We start from the raw sequence: 20,793 nt of genomic DNA on the forward strand, positions 1-20,793 counted from the left end.
ATCTATATCAAAAACCCTTGTAAACGTTTTTTTTTTTTTTTTCATTTTTAAATTTTTTATTTCCATACTTTGTTGGCCAGGCGCGAACGCAGACCCCTCAATTTTAATGGACCACCGTTCTGCCAGATCAAACACACCCATTCCTGTGTCTCGATACATCTTCTATCATTATATGTGATCAGTTTTCTATAATAGTCCACCATATAGGAGCCTATTCGTGACCACACACACACACACACACAGCCCTTCAGCTTTATATATATATATATATATATATATATAAAGCTGAAGGGCTGTGTGTGTGTGTGTGTGGTCACACACACACACACACACACACACACACACACAGCCCTTTATATATAAATAGAGAGAGGGAGAGCAAGATTGAGATTTGTTTTCTCCGGGATAAAAGCGTTGTTTAAATTTAAATCAAAATTTACTAAGCTAATTTAACGCAGTTTTTTTTTTTTAATTAAACAAATATTTATTTGTTTATAAATCGAACTTTTCGACGTCGTGACGTTTTTGTCAGGTTAGGCACAGTTGTTTTTCTTTTTGTTTTCTTCGTGGTATGATGATACTAAGAAAATAAACCCGTGCGGTGTTAATCAACGGGGATTTTTAAATGTCAAAACCACGAAATACACGAAGTCGCGCGTGGAATGTAATCCCATTTGTTTTCTCCGTGATAAAACTGTTGTTAAACAAAAGGTCTATATTCCAAATTTTAGGTTGTGCATTGTTTATTTCTTCACGCATATTAAATGTTCAATTCTTGACAGCACCTGTTTCGTAGTGCAGAATCTGTCATGTAATTTTTATGTCAATTTTTTTTTAATTTATTCCGAAAACGAAGAACCTTCTGAAAGTAATGCCTCCTATTTTATATTCTGCCCATTGTTATGATGACTAAACTCATGCATTCACGACCTGAAAGTTTCATCTTTCTGTTGCAGGTATTGATGTTGTGAGATTCTAAGAAAGCAACCCTTGTCATTCATGTGTGTCAGGAACAGAGATGGATCATTGGATTCCAGGCGAATGTGCACTGAGAATGTTGGTGACTATGTAGAAAAATAAATTCTGGAGCACAAAAGGTCGCTTGTTTCGATGGTACCACTCCGGTCTTTATAGCGTTTCAACATTTTTAGTTAAAAAAAAATAGGAGACCTTACTTTTGGAACGACCCTTGTAGATTTATATTAATGTGCCATCATTTATCAAGGCCAAAATCCGCTCGGGGAAAAAGGTTGGAGATTGTCAGTTTGATCATATGAGATGTGAGCAGTTTGAAATTAAATCAAATGCTCCGATAGTTTTGGAGTAGTTAGATGCCATGTGTGGTCTGGAGAATTCGGGGTACTTAGAGCAACCATCGCCGTGTTAGGAGAATCCAACAAGAAGCAACGTGTAATTAAAGAAATGTAACTCAGTTAGTTAAGTTAAATAAAATATCACCAAAAAATCATCGCCCTATTGTTAGGGCCGTGTTTATTAATAGTTTAAAAGTCGGAGGTCACCTCCGGCGAAACTTGATAAAGTCACATGGCTTTTCAACCTCTTAGCTGGTGATATTTCAACGAGGATGGATGAGTCTGTCTATTGTCCCCAATTGGAACAATGTAGACAAGTGCAGCGAAACAGGCTATCTCCCTCTCCCTCCTCCCCCACCTTCTCTCTCTCTCTCTCTCTCTCTCTCTCTCTCTCTCTCTCTCTCTCTCTCTCTCTCTCTCTCTCTCTCTCTCTCTCTCTGTAACTGTTCCCCTCTGGTGTAAAAATACCTTATTAAAAACAGCGGCGTCTGAGTGTCTGTATTCCGTCGGTCTCTCTATGTTTGTCTCTCCCTCTTTCTCTCTCTGTTTATCTGCTCTCCTCTGTTGTAAATAAACCTTTTTATTAAAAATATTCCGAGTGATTGTATTCACCAGAACAGCATCCCGGATTGATGACTACGACGACAACGACACGCATATATAAAGGATTTATACACGTTCAGTACATGAAAAAAATAGCATCCTTTTTTTTTTTTTTGAGGAATATATCGGTCTAACCAAGAAAATAATCTTCAACAGTTTACTCCTCAACCCACAAACATTGGATAATATAGCATTAAAGATAACATTTTGTCTAACTTGTAATGCATGTAAGAATACAATAATGAACCTTATCTCAAAATTTTGTAAACTCTTTTAGTGTTTTAAGCTTATTGTTCTTTTATTTTTAACAGGCGCTGGGGTGGTGACACCTACAATTATCTAATGGAATTATCAGAGTCTGAAGAGGCTAAAAGATGCGGGGTACACATGTTGTCTGGTTATTATCTCTTTTACAAAGAGAAAAAGGTAAGAAGTTTATCAAAATACAATCGTTTCATTAAGAATAAATACATATTTTTTCTTTTCTTTTACATTGAATGTCACCGCTAATCAAGGCATAGAAGCCACTTAAGGATAAGGGTTAAGTGTTAGGTAGATGGTGAGACAAGATAGATCATAGCAGAACTTGGGTATGGTTAGATTATTTAAGAGGACAGCTCAATAAGAATTTATTCACGTTGAATTTGAGAACGACCATGTCATAGTCGGCTGGAAAGCAGACCAGCGGTATTGCATTCCACAGGGGGACAGTTCTAGGAAATAATTCTTTTGGGGTTTTTTTTTTTTGTTGTTTTTCTTCTTGTTAAACTTGGATAGCACTATATAAAATTGCACCGGAATGTGGCCTACTATATACTGCTCCTAATAAGTCTCTGCTTTCAATCAGTTTGTGACTGAGTTTCTATTATACAGCGTATTGCTCAGATGGACGTCTACAGTTCTTCACGATGTGAAACCAAACATCTACTTTCAATTACGGTGTGCGTCTAGGCATATACTCGCCATCTTGATGCACAGCTGAGCATCCGTTGCCTATTATGGTGCAATGCCTAATAGATGTCTACTAACCATAATGATGTATGACCAGGAGTGTACTACACATCATAATATTAGTTATATACCTATTCTCATTAGATAGCCGGTCGTCTACTGTCCATCATGGTGCGCAGCCGTATATCTACTGTCCATATGCCAGATAGCGGTAGGACTCCAAAGTCCAGCTGCCTTCTTACAGAGGTCAATGGTACTAAAACTGATGGAATGCAAAGTATCAAATTTGTTTTTATGTATGTGGTCACCAAGTGCTTGGCCAATAATGAATTAGTGTTATCGTAAGGACTTTGAAGTTGTTTTTAATCTCATCAAAATCACTCTCAGGAACTCGAGTGAACAGACTCAAATTAGAGACATTGATGTGCAACCAGAGAGGTAATCTATCAACCAAAGACCTCGTCCTATCAAATGTAAATTTTCTTTTTCTCAACATTCAAAATCCTTTCTACATGAAAAGTTTAACTGCAACAAAAATGTTTTGATATTCATAAAGAGTTTTCTCTGAAAGGACGTATCCGTTGGATAATCATAAAGAGTTTTCTCTGAAAGGATGTATCCGTTGGATAATACAGGTTTTTCTTAGATTTCAGTTTGTTGTAGTAGAAAACTGACCTTATCTGGTACACTTAACTTTATATACACTGTCGGCTCCACAACCCCCGCTGGAGGTTGCAAAAGGCAGAACGTCCTCTTTACATATACAACGTCCTCTTTACATATACAATCAGCAAAAGGATCAAAACACAGTCTGGCAAAAGTAATGAAAACGTGACTTACACAAGCGACGACGCTTCTATCTATCCTGTTGGGTGACAGAATCCAGAAAGGAAAGAAAAAAGAAAAACTTTCGTCTATAAACGGTTTATTAATATACATATGGCATTAATTTGCATACGAGGACAGACTTCTGTGGTGAAAAAGAATGAAGGGGAAAGCACGGAGCAATCTTATTTTTTTTGGACAGCAGAGAGAGAGAGAGAGAGAAAAGAATGGTCGGTGGAATTGCAGTTGAAGTCTTGAGTTGGCAAGGAGTTTGGATGAATATTCATCATCATTATTATTATTATTATCATCATTATTATTATCATCATTATTATTATCATCATTATTATTATCATCATTATTATTATCATTATTATTATCATTATTATTATCATTATTATTATTATTATTTTTATCATTATTATTATTATTATTATTATTATTATTATTATTATTATTATCATTATTGGCTCACATGGAGCTTTCACACAAGTCAACAAACGATCTGATTGGAAACCTGTGGTGTTCTCTGGGGGCTGAGTGACAGCAAGTCTCCTCAGACGTCCAGCCCTCTCTACCTCCTTCGATAGCATTTGCAAATGAATTTGCATCATCGCAACAGCCGCTTACCATTGATTTTTCGCTGGTAGTGGCTATTGGTTTATACTGGAATTTAAGTGGCACTCAGCCTCCCTAAGGTCCCAGTTTTCTTTGCGCTTGTCCAGCCGAGGTCTGGTTGGCGCTCGCTCCTCGATCTTTCAGTCCTTATTGACCCTTCTCGGCCCTTTGGTATCATTTTTTTGGGGGGGGTCGGTCATGAAACAATGGGGGGGAATGCATGATGGGGGGTGTAGAACTTGTAAATATGCAGTTTCGGTGTTCTTCATTCCCTGTAACGCTTATTCGTTATATTGTCTTGTATTATTCTCCGCATTCAAGGGTTTTCCTTATTATTTCAGTCGTTTTCATTATCGTTAGTCGTTGTACTTTTGCAGTTATTCCTCTGATTCCAATTTCTGACATTTATTATTATCATTATTATTATTATTATCATTATTATCATAATTATTATTATTATAAAAAAAAAGAAGCTGTTTAACATCATAACATGGCATAACATCTTCTCACCAATATCTAGATGCTAACTCCATTTTCCAATCGGTGACCATAATGAATGGTTTTACTTCATCTTCCTCAAACCAACATAAATTAAACGACAAACAATATATATATGTTTCCATTTCTATTTTAATCTTGAAATTATTAATAAATAATACTACTATAAAAATGGCGTTTTTCACTGCATGTGTGAAAAGATTCGGATGTTATTTTATTTTCCTGTAGTTCAAGGGACATCACTCTGTCCAAGCATGTTTCACATACTTTGCACCTATCTTTCTTTTCGGAATACTCATAACTCTTTGCCGTTTTTTACCTTAAAATAGCAAAAAGGCTATTCTCATGACTTGAACAACTGTATGAGACAGCATCTCAGGTAATATTGCTATATGTAAAAGTGAGATTAAAAATTCTATGAGTTCAACACCAAGCATGTAATGAACAATAAATGAAGTAACCAACCGCATAAGCCTACGGAAATCTCTTAGCCACTTTAAAACGGCGAAAATTACAATGTAACAAGATCAACGGATATTGCTAAAACAATAATGCAGGGGACAGTAAGAGGAAGAAGATGTGGAGGACAGAAGAGATGGGAGGATAACATCAGGAAATGGACGGGCCCGAGGCTGAGCAGCAGCAGCAGCATCACAATAGCACAGGAGAGACGGAAGTGGTGATAACTAGTGAGTTTCTACATAGTTAAAGAAAACGACAATGAAGAACTACCAAAATATAACAACCAAGATTGGGAAACCAGTTCGAAAATAATAAATTACTATTAATAATAATAATAATAATAATGATAATAATAATCAGTATAGACTCCAAAAGTATTACTGGAATTACATATTCTTTTAGATATCAGAAGCAATAAGATTTAAAAAAATACTAATTGTTATGCTTGGAAGCCTCCGTTCAGTCTCAAAAGACAATGTATATTCACTGTAAGAATAGCTGCATGTGTAATTATGAGGCAAGGGTTGCGCAATTCCAACCACCCCCTCCTGAATCGACAGTTTGAGTCCAAGGAGAAGTCCAGGACGACTGGAAACAATGCCAAGATAAGTGGAGAGCACATACACACCTGGAAGTCCAAAATGGTCACCCATTTTAGTACTGACTAGGCTTACCATTGCTTAACTTTGGTGATTTAACGGGAACCGTTGTGTCAATGTGATTATACCATATTGTTATGCTTATATTAAAAAAATTATTCATTTTAGATAGACATTAAACCGAATATGATGGTGATAAATATTGACTGTTTTACATGCTGGCATGTGTTGGACGACTTTGCAGCTGTTTACCATTGCTTTCTCGCAAGCAATGACCATTGGTCGTATCTGAAATTTCAGTGATACTAAGCCTCTCCAAGAGTTTTAGTACTCTCGAACCATTCGAATGGTCTGATTGTGCTCTCTAGCTATGTCTCTTTCTTTCTCTTTCTTTGGTTTCTCCATCCAGAGCCTTTATGGTAATTTTGTGTGGTATCAGCTAAGGGTGGTGCCACCACGTGTGTGTGTGTGTGTGTGTGTGTGTGTGTGTGTGTGTGTGTGTGTTATCGATTTCCTTTACACTGGTAAGCATTTGTTGATTGTAACACTCAAAGGTTTTCCTTAATATTTCAACTGTTTTCATTATTATTTACTCACTAGGAGTAGTCACACACGCCATCATCAAAGATTTCTCTTTGCAAACAACTTGTGACGTTTTCTGGAGTGACAACAAGTCTCCCCAAACTTCCAGAACTCTCCACCTCTTTCAATAACCTTTACGGATAAATTTGTTTTCGCAACAGCCTCTTACCATTGATTTCTCGTTGGCAACAACCATCGGTCTTCACCGGAATTTGGATGGTAAAAAGCCTCCCAAAGATCTCAGTCCTCTTTGCACTCATCCAGTAGAGGTCTGGCTAGTGCTTTCTCTCCTCGGTCTTTCCATCCTCTTTGACTCTCCTCACTTATTTGGTGTGATGCCAGTTTATGGTGACGCACACACAAACGGGGGAGGGGGCGCAGTAGGGTTTTACTCATCATTATACCGTTTTACTTTTGATGATTCCATGTGATGCTCCTTTGTATTTTATTTCCAGTTTGTGTCTCTGCATTCAAGGGTTTCCTTTATATTTCTGCAGTTTCATTGTATCTTCTCAACCATTATTATTATCATCTATATATCAATACAATAGCGTGTGTGTCATTTTCTGAGTCACGCTTACATCCGGGTCGTTTAATTGTTATGTACTTCCATTTCTTGTCATAAATAATTTTATCAAAAATTCTTCATAAGTTTTGGTTTCGATTTCGATTATGGCTGAAGGAACTCAAGTTACATATATATATACATATTTTTTTTCATAAGTTTTTATTTCGGTTTCGATTCAAGCTAATGCATATGGATATTTTTTTTTTTTTAAATCGCAACGTTATAATACATAAGAATCGATAGAAAATTAACTCTATAATAATATATACTGTAAGAATTAAAATATCATATTTAAGCATACTTTACGACCAGGCTTCGCCGGGTGTTCGTGCTAGCTTAGGTAAATACTTTTGCAGTTTTAACAAAAAAGCTACAATAATATCAGAGCGTCTCCATTTATGCTGAACATCTACAGAATGCCAACAGCAATATACTACATATGAATGAGTCCCCTGTGGAATTTCCACAGGTCTTACTAGTTATTATTATTATTATTATTATTATTATTATTATTATTATTATCATCATTATCATTATTATTATTATCATTATGTAACGCCATATAACATTTATTACTTGCAGGATGTTTTTTGGAAAGATATTGTCTTGCACTTCAGAGACCTGACCACCAAAGAACTACAGATGTTCCCACTGGCAAAGTAAGTCTACTTACACTGAACCATAAGTAGTTTTCTATGGTATCATCACGGGGGAAAATATTTGATAACGATGGGTATATCTGTGCTGCAGTTTAATCATAAAATCTGTCAATATTATTTGGAGGGGGGGGGGGTCAACTATAATACGTCAGTTATAAAATTCTTGACATTTTCCAGAATTTTTTTTTTTTTTTTCAGTAATATTTTCTTTTTCAATAACGAAATTTTGATAATTGTTTAGGTTTACATTGCAATATTGTATATTTTCATCATCTTATGTTTTATTTATTTATTTTGTAGAGATGGAGCGTTTTTTACATCTGTTTTGGTAACCGGGTCAATTTATCTCCCATGGGCCATGAGCAAGTAAGTATCATTTTTTTTATTGCATGATTTTCTGTTATTTAATATTACTCAAGTTATCTATCTTAAATCATTACTAACCAACTAAGAATGCACTCTTCTATTTCCAAAAACAAAAAATATATCAAATTCCCCCCAACTGCGAATTTACAAATCAAATTTTTTTTCTGACTTGTGATACCCAAACAATCAAATGCAGTCAGTAACTGCCAATCTCTACTAAATTTAACCCTAACCACAGTCCCTGATCAAAGTCATTTCAAATTCTAATCCCTGGTCGACGAGTAAGCTCCTAGACGGCATATTTACTTGTGCATTATTCTATGCATATTTCTCGCTATTTGTTTACCCTGGCAAGACATATATTTCAATTGAATTGGAATGTAATTTTTCCTTTAATAATTTCATCCACTTCATGCATCATGTTTAACATATTCTTACACTTGTCGTTTTTTTCAGAATAAATTTGGTGTGTATGTGTGTGTATATATATATATATATATATATATATATATATATATATATATATATATATATATATATATATGAGAGAGGTAATTTATTATTATATTATATATAAACAAAATTGTATATAATTATATATGTGTTGTGGAGACGCCCACTAATTAGAATACGTGGGTGAACAAGATATAGATAAAGGTATCAAGTCAGCAAGACCGGGGAGCTGTGTTCGAACACCAGATAGGCAAGACGCATGTGCCGGTTGCTCCATTAAAGACTTTAACACGCCCTCTGCCGGACAATCTTCCAACTGCAGTACGACTGCACCTTTGTAAATATTTATTATCTTTTCGTCTTAATATATTTGTTTTACCTTTACTTTCTGCGTTCGTGTTGTTATTGATACAGACACAACAGTCGACGGGATTTCGAAAAAATATTTACGCGTGAGAAAATACACTATCAAACTCAACAGTGGTATTCAGGAAATACTTACTCGTCAAAGATTGAAAAAAAAATTCACTCGGTTATTCAATGTTTAAATAGCAGCAACTACGAAATTGTTAAACGCGATATTCAAACGCTGGATACTTGCAAAACACCAAGATTTTTTTTTGTGACTACTTGAAAAGGAAATTCAAAACCCGGGACACTTGAAAAAAAAACAAGCACTTTATTTCAAAGTGCCTGTGAGAAAAAAAAAACTTGAAAGTTACAGTAACCTTTTCTGCAAAGTTTTCAAAAAAAAAGTGTTTCGCTAGGATACCGTGAACTTATTAGGTAGACTGTTTTGAAAGAAAAAGTGATTTTTTTTCTCAGTGTACTAAGAAGGGATTTTTTTTCTTTCTTGTACGTAATTAATAACGTAACAAAAGGAATCGGTTGTTCGTAGTTATTAAAGAAAGGAAATTGTAAAAATGACTGATTTACTAATTTGAAAAACAAAATGGAGAATCTTATCAAGTTATTCGCGGAAATGCAAAAGCGTCAACAAGAAAGAGACGAAGTACAGAGAAGGCGTCAACAAGAAAGAAACGAACGGCAACAAGAAAGAGACGAATTACAGAAAAAAGAACTACAAGAAAGAGACGAAAGACAGAATGAACGGCTTCTTAAATGTATAGAGCAAATGCAACTTGGTCAAAAAGATTTGTTGGAAAGATTAACGTCTAATTCTGCACAGGAAAGCAATACGACTTTTCCCAACGCAACAATTGTGAATAGCATGGATGTGTTCACGTACCTACCGGAAGAGGATAAAACTTTTGAGGCATACTTCAAGAGGTATGAAGATATTTTCGAAACAGATTGCGAAAGCTGGTCAAACGCAAAGAAAATAAGTTTATTACTTCGAAAGCTCGATACCAGTGAACATTGCAAATTTGTTGATTTCATATTACCAAGGAGAACGAATCAGTTAGACTTCGCTGAGACCGTAAAAATTCTTAAGGAGTTATTCGGACCGAACATGTCTCTTTTTCACAAGAAATGGTCGTATATGAACCTTAAGAAAACGGAGGAGCAGGACTACCTGACATATGCGTCAGTAGTGAATAAACACTGGGACAATTTTAAATTATCGGAACTTACGGTGGACGACTTCAAATGTTTAATTTTTGCACAGGGGCTAGTTTCTACAAAAAATTCAGAGATCCGAAGACGCGTTCTCTCAAAGTTAGAGACAGAACAAGGTCTGACACTGCAAAAGTTAGCAGAAGATTGTCAAAGGGCAGTATCACTAAAAAAAAGACTCCAGAGATATAGAAGAAGCAGGAGTGTCGTACATAAGGAAAATTAAAAAATCTGGCAGAAACGCAGGGCAAAGAAAGTGTGAGACTCGTCAAAATCCAAAAGATTACGCAAGTTATAAATACTCAAACTCTAATTACAGAAAACGAAATTATGATTCAAGTCAAAGGAACTATAAAAAATCGGGACCAAGTAATAATTGCGGAAGATGTGATGAAAAACATTGGGGAAAGGATTTTTCTTACAAAAATATCAGATGCTTCAATTGCGACAAAGTCGGACATAAGAGTATTTGTGGAGAAAGAAGTGGCTTACCGTTAAAGAGGCTGCGCGTTTGTGCCTGCAGAGCACAAATTGAGAATCAAGATGGCGCTCGCATGCTTTTATGTGGAAAAAAGTCTCGGGGAATCTCTGAGAATCTCCTACCCTGGGTCCATAAATAACGAGGAAAGGAAAGCGGGAGGACAGACGATTTTTAGTCACTAAAGCGAATGGACGTGTGTAAAAGAAGAGGTAGAAGAAAAGAGTGTGGTGAACGAAACAACGACTCGGTTGGAAGTAGAGTTGTAACGAACACAAGCTATTTCGGCATGACGTCAGGATTTGACCCCAAGCTAATTCCCCTGTTTATGGCAGTAGCACTGATCACTCAGTGCAGGAATGGGTGGAAAAAGCAGAATTAATATGTCAGCTCAGTGGGGTAAAGCGTATGGAATGCGTAGTCCCAATGCGCCTCACTGGGGGAGCATATGCAGTATACCAGCAGTTGGCTGATGAGAAGAAAATAGATTTTGCCTGCATCAAGCGCGCCCTTTTTACAGCATTTGCATTAGATCCAGTTACTGCATGGAAGGAATTCATGGCCCGAAAATTACATCCCAAGGAAATGGTGGATGTGAATCTGGCTGAACTAAAAAAGCTATCGGTCCTTTTTGGAGGGATGTCAGACAAAGGTTTTGTGTGCGCCTTTGTTGCAGGATTACCTAAGAGTGTGGAAGATCTGCTCCGTGCCTCATCCCAAGTGGACGAGATGGACATATCGGAAGTATTGGCGCAGGCACGAGCAATACTAAAGAAAAGCCCTAACACTATAGACCAAGCGGCAGCTGTACAACCATCACAGGTTGGATTGCAGGACCTGGGCGCAGCTACAACCTGCTATAAGTGTGGAGGACCCAACCATTTGGCCCGTGATTGTCTTTCGTCACGTCAACCAACTCGGAAACTTGATGGGCCGCAGTGCTACAAGTGCAAAAAACGCGGACACCTGGCCCACACCTGCCCGGGAAACGGGCAAGGGGAAGAAGCTACAGCGCCAGTCTTCTTCCCAGATCGTCATTGAGCAGGGCGCTACCCACTGTAAGCATACACATTAATGGAAGCGAGCGCCTCGCGCTTGTTGGGTGCACCCAGACTCTCGTAAGCAAGATATGCTGTTCCATTTGGAAAGCAGAGAGAATTCTGGTACTAACTGTAGGTGGAGGTTCACTAGCCTCTTGTGGGGTGAGCATTATCCGTGCAAGCATCAACGACGGGCCTGCAGTAGCCGTGCAAGCCCTGGTTGTGGAGGGAGAGCTTCTCGGGTATGATCTACTCCTGGGTATGGACTTGATTACACAACTGGGTGGAATTACTGTGGACAGAACCGGCAAGGTATAGTTCTCCCGATGTGAGGAACATGTTTGTGCTGCCATAGCTCTCGACGAGCCTGACTTTCATGCAGAGTATGATAGAAACACCAATGCATGGACGGCGTTTTGGAAGTGGTCAAACGATCAGCCACCAATATCCTTGCGGAACCGGTTATCGGAATATCCCCCACCCATGTGGCTAAGGTAACAGTATGAAGAAGAACTGCAAACGTGGATCGACAATGGCTGGCTTCTTCCATACCCAGAGGATGAGCTTGGCCCCCCGCGAGGGCTGATTCCCTTTATGGCCGTCGTACAAGAGACCAAACAAAAGGTCCGCCTCGTCCTAGACTACCGTGAGCTCAATGAGCATGTCGACCCATATACGGCAAGGGCTGATGTGTGTGCACTCAAATTAAGGGAATGGTGACAGCAGGGATCGAACGTGGCAACTCTGGACCTATGCAGGGCCTATCTGCAAATACGCATTGAGAAGAAATTGTGGCCATTTCAGACTGTGGAAATTGGAGGAACCTGATATTGTCTAACCAGGCTAGGGTTCAGTCTAAATGTGGCACCAGGCATTATGACAGCAATCATGCATGCTATCCGGCAGCAAGATGAGGCAGTGCAACATGCAACATCCTCATACATCGATGATATATTCGTCAGTGAGAGACTCATGTCAACGCAATCGGTTAGAATGCATTTTGAGAGCTTTGGACTGACATGTAAGGAATCAGAGCGTCTGTGCGATGGAGCAAAAGTTCTCGGCCTGCACGTGCGCAATAGCAAGGAGGGACTTTGCTGGAGAAGAGGAAGTCACGCCCCCAAGGTCCCATCAAATATCACTTGACGAACAGTGTTTTTGCTTTGTGGAAAGATAGTAGGCCATTTCCCTGTGTGCGGTTGGCTCAGGGTGGCCGTGGCGGCCATAAAAAGACGTGCAACAGCCGTGTTGTCGGGATGGGACGATGCAGTACACGATGTCACCCTAAGAGGCATGCTGACAGAGACTGTGTCCGGGGTGACCAGTGATGACCCCGTTCAGGGAAAGTGTTGCGTCAGCGGAAATGAGTTCACGGTCTGGGTGGATGCTAGTTCACTGGCCCTTGGAGTTGCCCTTGCAGTTAATGATTCCATTATTGAAGATGCCTGTTGGCTTTGGCCAGAGAATGATTCGAGGCACGTAAACCTGGCCGAACTTGATGCCACACTGAAGGGCGTTAACTTGGCGCTTCAATGGCAAGCCAAGGTTCTACATATCATGACTGACTCGGCATGCACTCATCGGTGGATAACCGATGCATTAAGTGGAAGAGCACGGCTGACGACATGAGCATCAAGTGAGATGTTAATTCGAAGATGGCTTGCCACCTTGATCGACACCATCACAGAGTACGATCTGACCGTGGACGTAGTGTTGATCAGGTCCACGCTCAACAGAGCAGATGCTCTGACAAGAGTCCCTCAACGATAGCTTCTGGCTGGTGCTCGGAGAAATTCTGATAATCTGCAAAACACATGTGCAGCAGTTGTGTGTAATGTGGATGCATCGACAGTGTGGACATCCTGGCATCAAGCGGACACTGTACTTTGTCAAGATGATTGATCCAGGAGTAGAAAAAAAAGATATCCGGAGAGTGGTGGAAAGTTGCGAGGCCTGCCAATCCATCGACCCAGCTCCAGCATGATGGAAGAAAGGGGAGTTGGGAGTGAGTGGTAAGCGGCAGAGAATGGGTATGGACATCACACACTATGGTGGCAACCACTTCCTTACCCTCATCGATTGTGGGCCTACACGTTTCGCAGTCTGGAGACTCCTCGGGCGCCAGGACTCTTGCAACATTATTCGCCAGCTGTCATCCGTGTTCTGTGAAAGAGGTGCGCCCGATGAAGTGCTGACGGACAACGACCCAGCCTTTCGCAGCCATCAGATGAGACAGTTTTTACAAGAATGGGGTGTGCGGCTGCAGCTTAGATGTGCTTATGTGCCTTCTGGCAATGGTATAGCTGAGAGAAGTCATCGCAGCATCAAAACAATTGCAGCCAGGAAGCAGTGCACCATCGCAGAAGCTGTGTACTGGTATAATCTCATGCCGAAGGATGGCGTCTCTCCAGGAACGGCGCCTGCAAATGCAATCTATCAGTACCATGTCCAAGAAAAAGGAATCCACCCCGATACAACTGTGACCACGGAGATAGAACGGAATCGATATGCCAAAGGGGATGCTGTCTGGGTGAAGCCGCCAGGAAACCGATGTACTGACAAGTATAAATGGGGCACAGTGACCGATGTGGTGAGTCAGCAGTGTGTCCAGGTTGATGGCGTACCCCGTCACGTTAGGGACCTACGGCCGGCGACACATGTACCACCTCCAGTGGACGATGAGAGTGACTCTGACTCTGAGACAAGTGGGCCATTGCTTTGGTTTTTACCATCCCTATCAAGCAGTGACTCTGATATCAACAGCCTCCACGGAGATGAAGCCTTCCCCGACCATCAGGCAATGGATGAGAGCACACGCGAAGATGAGAGCAGCACTGTCCCCCTTCGCAGAAGCACTCGACGGCGGCGATCGCCACCCCCCTTCCGTCTCTGTGATCATGAGATTAGGGGGGGAGTGTGGAGAAAGAAGTGGCTTACCGTTAAAGTGGCTGCGCGTTTGTGCCTGCAGAGCACAAATTGAGAATCAAGATGGCGCCCGCATGCTTTTATGTGGAAAAAAGTCTCGGGGAATCTCTGAGAATCTCCTACCCTGGGTCCATAAATAACGAGGAAAGGAAGGTGGGAGGACAGACGATTTTTAGTCACTAAAGCGAACGGACGTGTGTAAAAGAAGAGGTAGAAGAAAAGAGTGTGGTGACTGAAACAAACAACGACTAAGTTGAAAGTAGAGTTGTAACGAACACAGTATTTGTTGCAGAACAAAATATAGAGTATACCAAATGAGAACAAACGAGAAAGAGAAAGACAATTTACGAAAATATATGTTGGATAATATTTTCGGCAAACAAATAAAATTTCAACTTGATTCTGGAGCAGATTTGTCGGTAATAAACGTTAGCACTTGGAAAAAAACTGGATAAACCGACTCTGAAAAAGTCAAGTAAGGACGCAAGAACGGTGACAGGAGACGAAATCAAATTCAAAGAAGAAGTCATCCTACCCATTAATTTAAATGGCACGACGAAGAAATTGAAAATCATGTAATTAAAGAAAGCGAGAATTGTTGGGTTTATTGGAGGTATTTTCATTAAGAAAATACAAGGGTTTGTAGTTCGTCTACTATTAAAATACTTGTAAAACAGGCAGAGGGGTGCAGCATTTCGTCAATGAGACCGAAGTTGAAACCTGAGAGTTCAGGACCTATTAAGTTGGCAACTCTCTTTTGAACCCTGTCCAGAATTGAGAGACTAGTTGCAGATGCCCCAGTCCAAATATGACAATACTCCATACGTGGGGAAATAGTGGGCTTGTAGATATACAGGATACTCTCAGGCATTAATAACTTTCTAGCAATGCTCTCAATGTATTTGTTTCAACTTATGTTCCCTAAGAACGTTAAGCCAAGGAGTTGGAACGAAATACTTTCAGGTAATGTATCATTAGCAGTTTGTTTAAAAGTCCCTTGGATCTCACCAAACGATTTTCTTTGGTGTCGGACATAAACTGATCTTTCTTCATCACATAGGACTTGTATAAAGGATTCTCATGGATAGTCCTTCGAATTATGGCTTTGGAGACATCAAGATCTTTTGCAATTGACCTCATTAACTTCTGGGAGATCTCAGCAATGATATTCTGAATTTTTTTAATAAACTCGTGTGTTCTAATGCTGTCAGAGCATTGTTGGTACTTTTTACATTCAGCAACAGGATAAAGTTGGCCATCATTTTCTTTTAACTTTGCGAACTTTAAAAATTGGCCAACATGATGAAATTGTGCAATTTGCAAATCGCTATGTTCTGCCGTTATTGCAACTATTATAGCATGTCTTTTCATTTCCTGTGTTAGTTTATTATCTCCCATGATTGATTGTCTGTATAAAAAAAAGTAAAAGTTAATACACAGAAAAGAATTGGTAAAATAAGTGATGTTCTCAAACACCAAACAAACCCTGTATATATTGGAAGAGTAAATGGAATATCTAATGTACAATAATTCTAAAAGGCAGTTTTTAATAAATAACTACTTAGTGTTATTGATTTTTAATTTTGTTTTATTTTCATAAGGTGCGTGTTTGTGTATGAATTTAATGAAGAAACCATTAGAAAATTGACTGCAATCTTGATATATATATATATATATATATATATATATATATATATACCTCTAACCTGGAATATATATATATATATATATATATATATATATATATATATATATTCCAGGTTAGAGGTATTCAGGAGATACAACCCATTAATTAAAACGAAGTTATTAAGAGTGCTCAATAAAAAAAGAGCAAAATATATTTTTCTTATTCATATAGAATGCGAGTAATACTTGTCTATATATATATATATATATATATATATATATATATATATATATATATATATATCGTTAGTTATCATTACAAAACCAGATGTATTCAGTTCATACTTATATATTATTCATATTTTTTATGAAGTACGTCTTACTTATGTTTCGTTGAATAGCAGAAGCCCATCAAACAACTCGTCAGAGATAAATGTATGTTCCTAAAAAAAACAGTTGAATAGTGTGTTTGCCTTTTTTTTCTTTTTTTTTTTTTTGAATAGAAAAAGGATTTGGAAATAGAAAAAATGTGGATAAAAGGAAATGAGGAATATTTAAAGTTTGCAAAAACAGAAAAATAAAAACACTTATTGCAGTATTCTTAAGCATCCAATCCAAAAATAATAATAATTGAATTCAAGTCACACATGATTTGATTTTGAAAGGTTATAGCTATATTTCAGATTTCGTATTTAGGTTCAAATTGACAAGAATCAAACAAAATCCTAGGAAATGCTATTTCTAAAATATTCATAATAAAAACAGCCTAGATTCATTAGCCAATCGAAAGTGTGAGTATGCATCTATATATATATATATATATATATATATATATATATATATATACACACACACACACACATATATACACACACACACACACATATATATACACACACACACACATATATATACACACACACACATATATATACACACATATACCACATATACACACACACATATATATATATATATATATATATATATATATATATATATATATATATATATATATACATTGCCTTTAATAAGTTTCAGACTTTTGTACAGGTATTTGATATTGTTGTAGACTCTTGAAAATTCAGTATGTTATTGCTATACTGTAAAGCCCTGGCATACAGCATTAAAAATTAGTAACAAGGCAGTACAGTATATATTACGCATGTATATAATCAAATAACATTATAAATAACACCGTAAGGCGAGGCAAACACCGTAACCAGGGTCCAGAAAAACATCGTAACCTGAAAAAAAACGTATCCTATGGCCACCGTATCCTGGTGTTCTACTGTACATCTTATAAGAGGATTGCCATTTTTATGATTTCCGGTTCAATTGAACAGCTACAGCAGGAATTGGAATACACTCTACTAAAGCCTGATTATCATAGCTGGTGAATTTCAGAAATGTAATCTGGACGTGAGGACACTTTAGGAGAAAGATATGCAATGGAATTCTGTTTTAAACTTGTAAAAAATGACACATAAACATATGGAATGCTTCAGACTGCTTTTGGACCATCTTGTATGAATCGGGTATCAGTTTTTTGAATGGCATCAAATATTCAAAGAAGGTAGGGAGTCTATGAGGGATGATAAGGTGTGGGAGGAGTAAGAAAATCAGAACACCAGAGTTGATTGGCTAAATAAATAATTTCATGGATAACGACTGTCGTGTGTCTATAGAGACAATAAGTGCACAATTTGATGTCAGTGTGGGAACTGTACACACTATTATTCACAAGGAATTGAAAATGCAGAAGATTTGCACTAATTTTGTCCCAAGGATGCTCAGAGATCAGAAGGAAAGACGTTGTCATGACAGCAGGGAGATGGCCGAGCTGATCAGTTCAGCTTCCACAGGTTTTGATGCTTTGGAGACCTGTGATGAAAGTTGGATCCACTGCTATGGCTCAAAGACCGAGAGGCAGAGTTCCAATGGAAACATTGTGGTTCTCCCAGGCCCAAGAAGACCAGAAAGAGCAAATCCATGCAGAAACTTATGATGAGCACAGGCATGATCTACATGCACTGGGTTCCCACTGGACAGACAGTCAACAAGGAGTACTATGTTGAGGTTTTAAGGGAGTTCAGGAAGAGTTTCGTCGGAAGAGGTCAACACTCTTCAAATTGGGTCAGTGGAATTTCCACCAGAACAATGTACCGGTCCACAACTCCATCCTTGTCACAGACTATTTGACCAAGATGGGTATTAGGACACTTCCTCACCCTCCCTATAAAAATAAGAGAATTAGTTAAATGAAAATGATATCAGATAAAACAAGGATTGAACCCTGTAGATAAGTTTTAAAGAACAATAGGTTTAAATGGAATGTCCAGTTAAATTGTTGATTCTGTTAAAATATTTAATAAATACAATTTGGATGGAAAAACTATTCACAATTCTAAGAATGCATAATAAAATGTCGGTTACAGAATTAGACAAGTAGGTTAAATTCTTTTGTAAAACAACAAAGAGAATGGGAAATTTCCTGATCGTCAGAAATAGTTTCAAAACGTGCAAATCACGCATGTTGGAAACACGTGAGTTATGGTCACGTTGACCAGGCATACATGCGATGTCAGGGCAGAAATGATTTCTCAATATAGGAGGGTTCGAAGTTAGTTAGGGAGAGAAGCGAGAATCAGATCAGTCAGATCAGAGAAGCAGAGGAGATCAGACCAATTCTCCGTTAGAGTCAAGACTCTCTCTGGAAGCGAGAGAGTTTAAAGATAACCATGTAACAACTTTGAATCCCTGAAATACAAAATCATGTCCGACCGGTTGAAGAATAAATGATCATCATTTTTTTTATAATTGCCATCTTTCTATGTTCATCATTACAACGAGAAAGGTAACGTGTTTGTATTATATGTACAACTGTCAAACGTAAATGTCAAATGCACTCTTGGTCTATCTATCTAGATATTCATAAATCTCATCTCATTGAATTACAGGCTTGGTTCTCTTGTAGTAACATATACACTGCCTATTATATATATATACAGAACTGTCTCTCTCTCTCTCTCTTTATATATACCCTGTTTATGTCTCCAATATGCTATCTCCACAAACATGAACATCCTAAGACAATATGAACACTCACAATGAATATGTATAATATCTAGCATCTCACAACATGATCGCACACATGAACACACTAAGACTCTTTCTAATACGAACAGTCAACACTAAAGAATAATACATACGTCATCTTAATACATGCATTACATAACAGCAAGTATATGCGGCCTATGCGCGGATATTTTTGTTAGTCTAATAGAAAAGGGGATTGGTTATTCGTATTTGGATTTATCAGACTATTGTTCTCATCTCGAAATTCCATCCCAATTCCCGAGTTCGACAAGATACACCTGAAGAAGGTCGGAGGTTACATCGACCAAAACGTTGTGAAAATCATACTCAAAATGAGAACAGTAGTCCGATGAATCCAAATAATAAGAAAAAGGGGCGTACGTTTAAATGATGCCGTTTTTCTTTATAGATTTGTGGCGAAGGGAGGAAGAGTGAAAAAACGAAAAGTAAACTCGTTATCTGAGGTGAGCAGATCTTTTTCGATGATTCATTATCATATTATCGTACTAAAATCGTCATCTTGTTTGTCACCGTGCACACTTAATTTATTCATAAATACTTTATATAGTGAACCTTATTTTCTTCATTTGTGGCCGCTTTTATTTATTTTTTTATTTACTTTTAGTGATTTTGTCCTTTAACTACACCAATAATGCAATAGAATATTTGCTATTAAATATTTCCACCTTTTGAGGAAAATGTCTTGAATAAACCAAAATATAAAAACCAGGGTTTGTTTTACAATTCATAGAGGTACGAAAATGTTGTCAAAAAACAAATGCATAACAAATAAATATTACCAAAGGCAAGATAAGTTACTCACCGCGTTTTTGGCCAACTAAACCTTTGGCCTGCTTTGGGTAGGATTGAAACCGCTATCTTCAGATTATGCTCACCTGGAACCGTAGATTCAACGCCTCGATCCACTGTGCCGTGGGCCCTGAAGGGCAATCAAGGTTGGATTTTTTGGTCTTATAAATCCAAGCTTTTTTGTTTTCCTCTGGTCTTCCATTGTCAGGTCCGCACCGAATGGTATTATATATTAGCTGGCCAGAGGTTTAGTTGGTCAGAACATGATGAGACAACAACTATGGAAGACAGCAATTACTGGGGATACCGTTATGAGACTCAGAATTCCTATCCCATCGAGCTTAATCACTTGAAGAAGGCCAGAGGATGAGTTTGCCGAAACATGGTGAAACAAAAACAACTATGAAGATGAGGGTAACAGTCTGCAAAAAACAAATGAATACACAAATTACTCATCTCAAAGGATTCCAATAAAAATAATATATAAGTTCACTCTGTTCATGCTGAATTCCAGTAATCCCAAGTAATGCTGTTATTTTATAATTCACGGGCAACGCTGGTTAACCTTGCTGTTAATTCTTAAATGGAGACTGGCTGTCTATCTTGAATAATCACTTATACCTTCTTATTACAGCTTTAATATATCTTTGTTTTATGTGCACTCGTCTTGTTTATTGAACTGGTCCAACAAAGCATTAACAATACCGACCATAACTAGATGCTTTATAAACTGGGTTTAA

The 20,793-nt window shown here is 38.0% G+C and overlaps 1 protein-coding gene across 4 annotated transcripts in view; it reads left to right on the top strand.

Moving 5' to 3' along the window:
* LOC145254378 (D-aspartate oxidase-like) overlaps positions 1-20,793 on the top strand; it is a 117,757-nt gene that overhangs the window by 62,667 nt on the left and 34,297 nt on the right. For 3 of the 4 annotated variants that reach the window (XM_080113020.1, XM_080113021.1, XM_080113019.1), the window contains exons 3-6: positions 2,228-2,342; positions 7,602-7,678; positions 7,979-8,044; positions 19,653-19,707. In XM_080113020.1, coding sequence (XP_079969146.1) covers positions 2,228-2,342; positions 7,602-7,678; positions 7,979-8,044; positions 19,653-19,707 — 313 coding nt within the window. The remainder of the gene's footprint in view (positions 1-2,227; positions 2,343-7,601; positions 7,679-7,978; positions 8,045-19,652; positions 19,708-20,793) is intronic. The other variant, XM_080113022.1, reaches the window with a different exon arrangement.

Source organism: Euprymna scolopes, chromosome 3 (genome assembly GCF_053919585.1).
Source record: "Euprymna scolopes isolate OS-2025 chromosome 3, ASM5391958v1, whole genome shotgun sequence".
NCBI classification, from domain to species: domain Eukaryota; kingdom Metazoa; phylum Mollusca; class Cephalopoda; order Sepiida; family Sepiolidae; genus Euprymna; species Euprymna scolopes.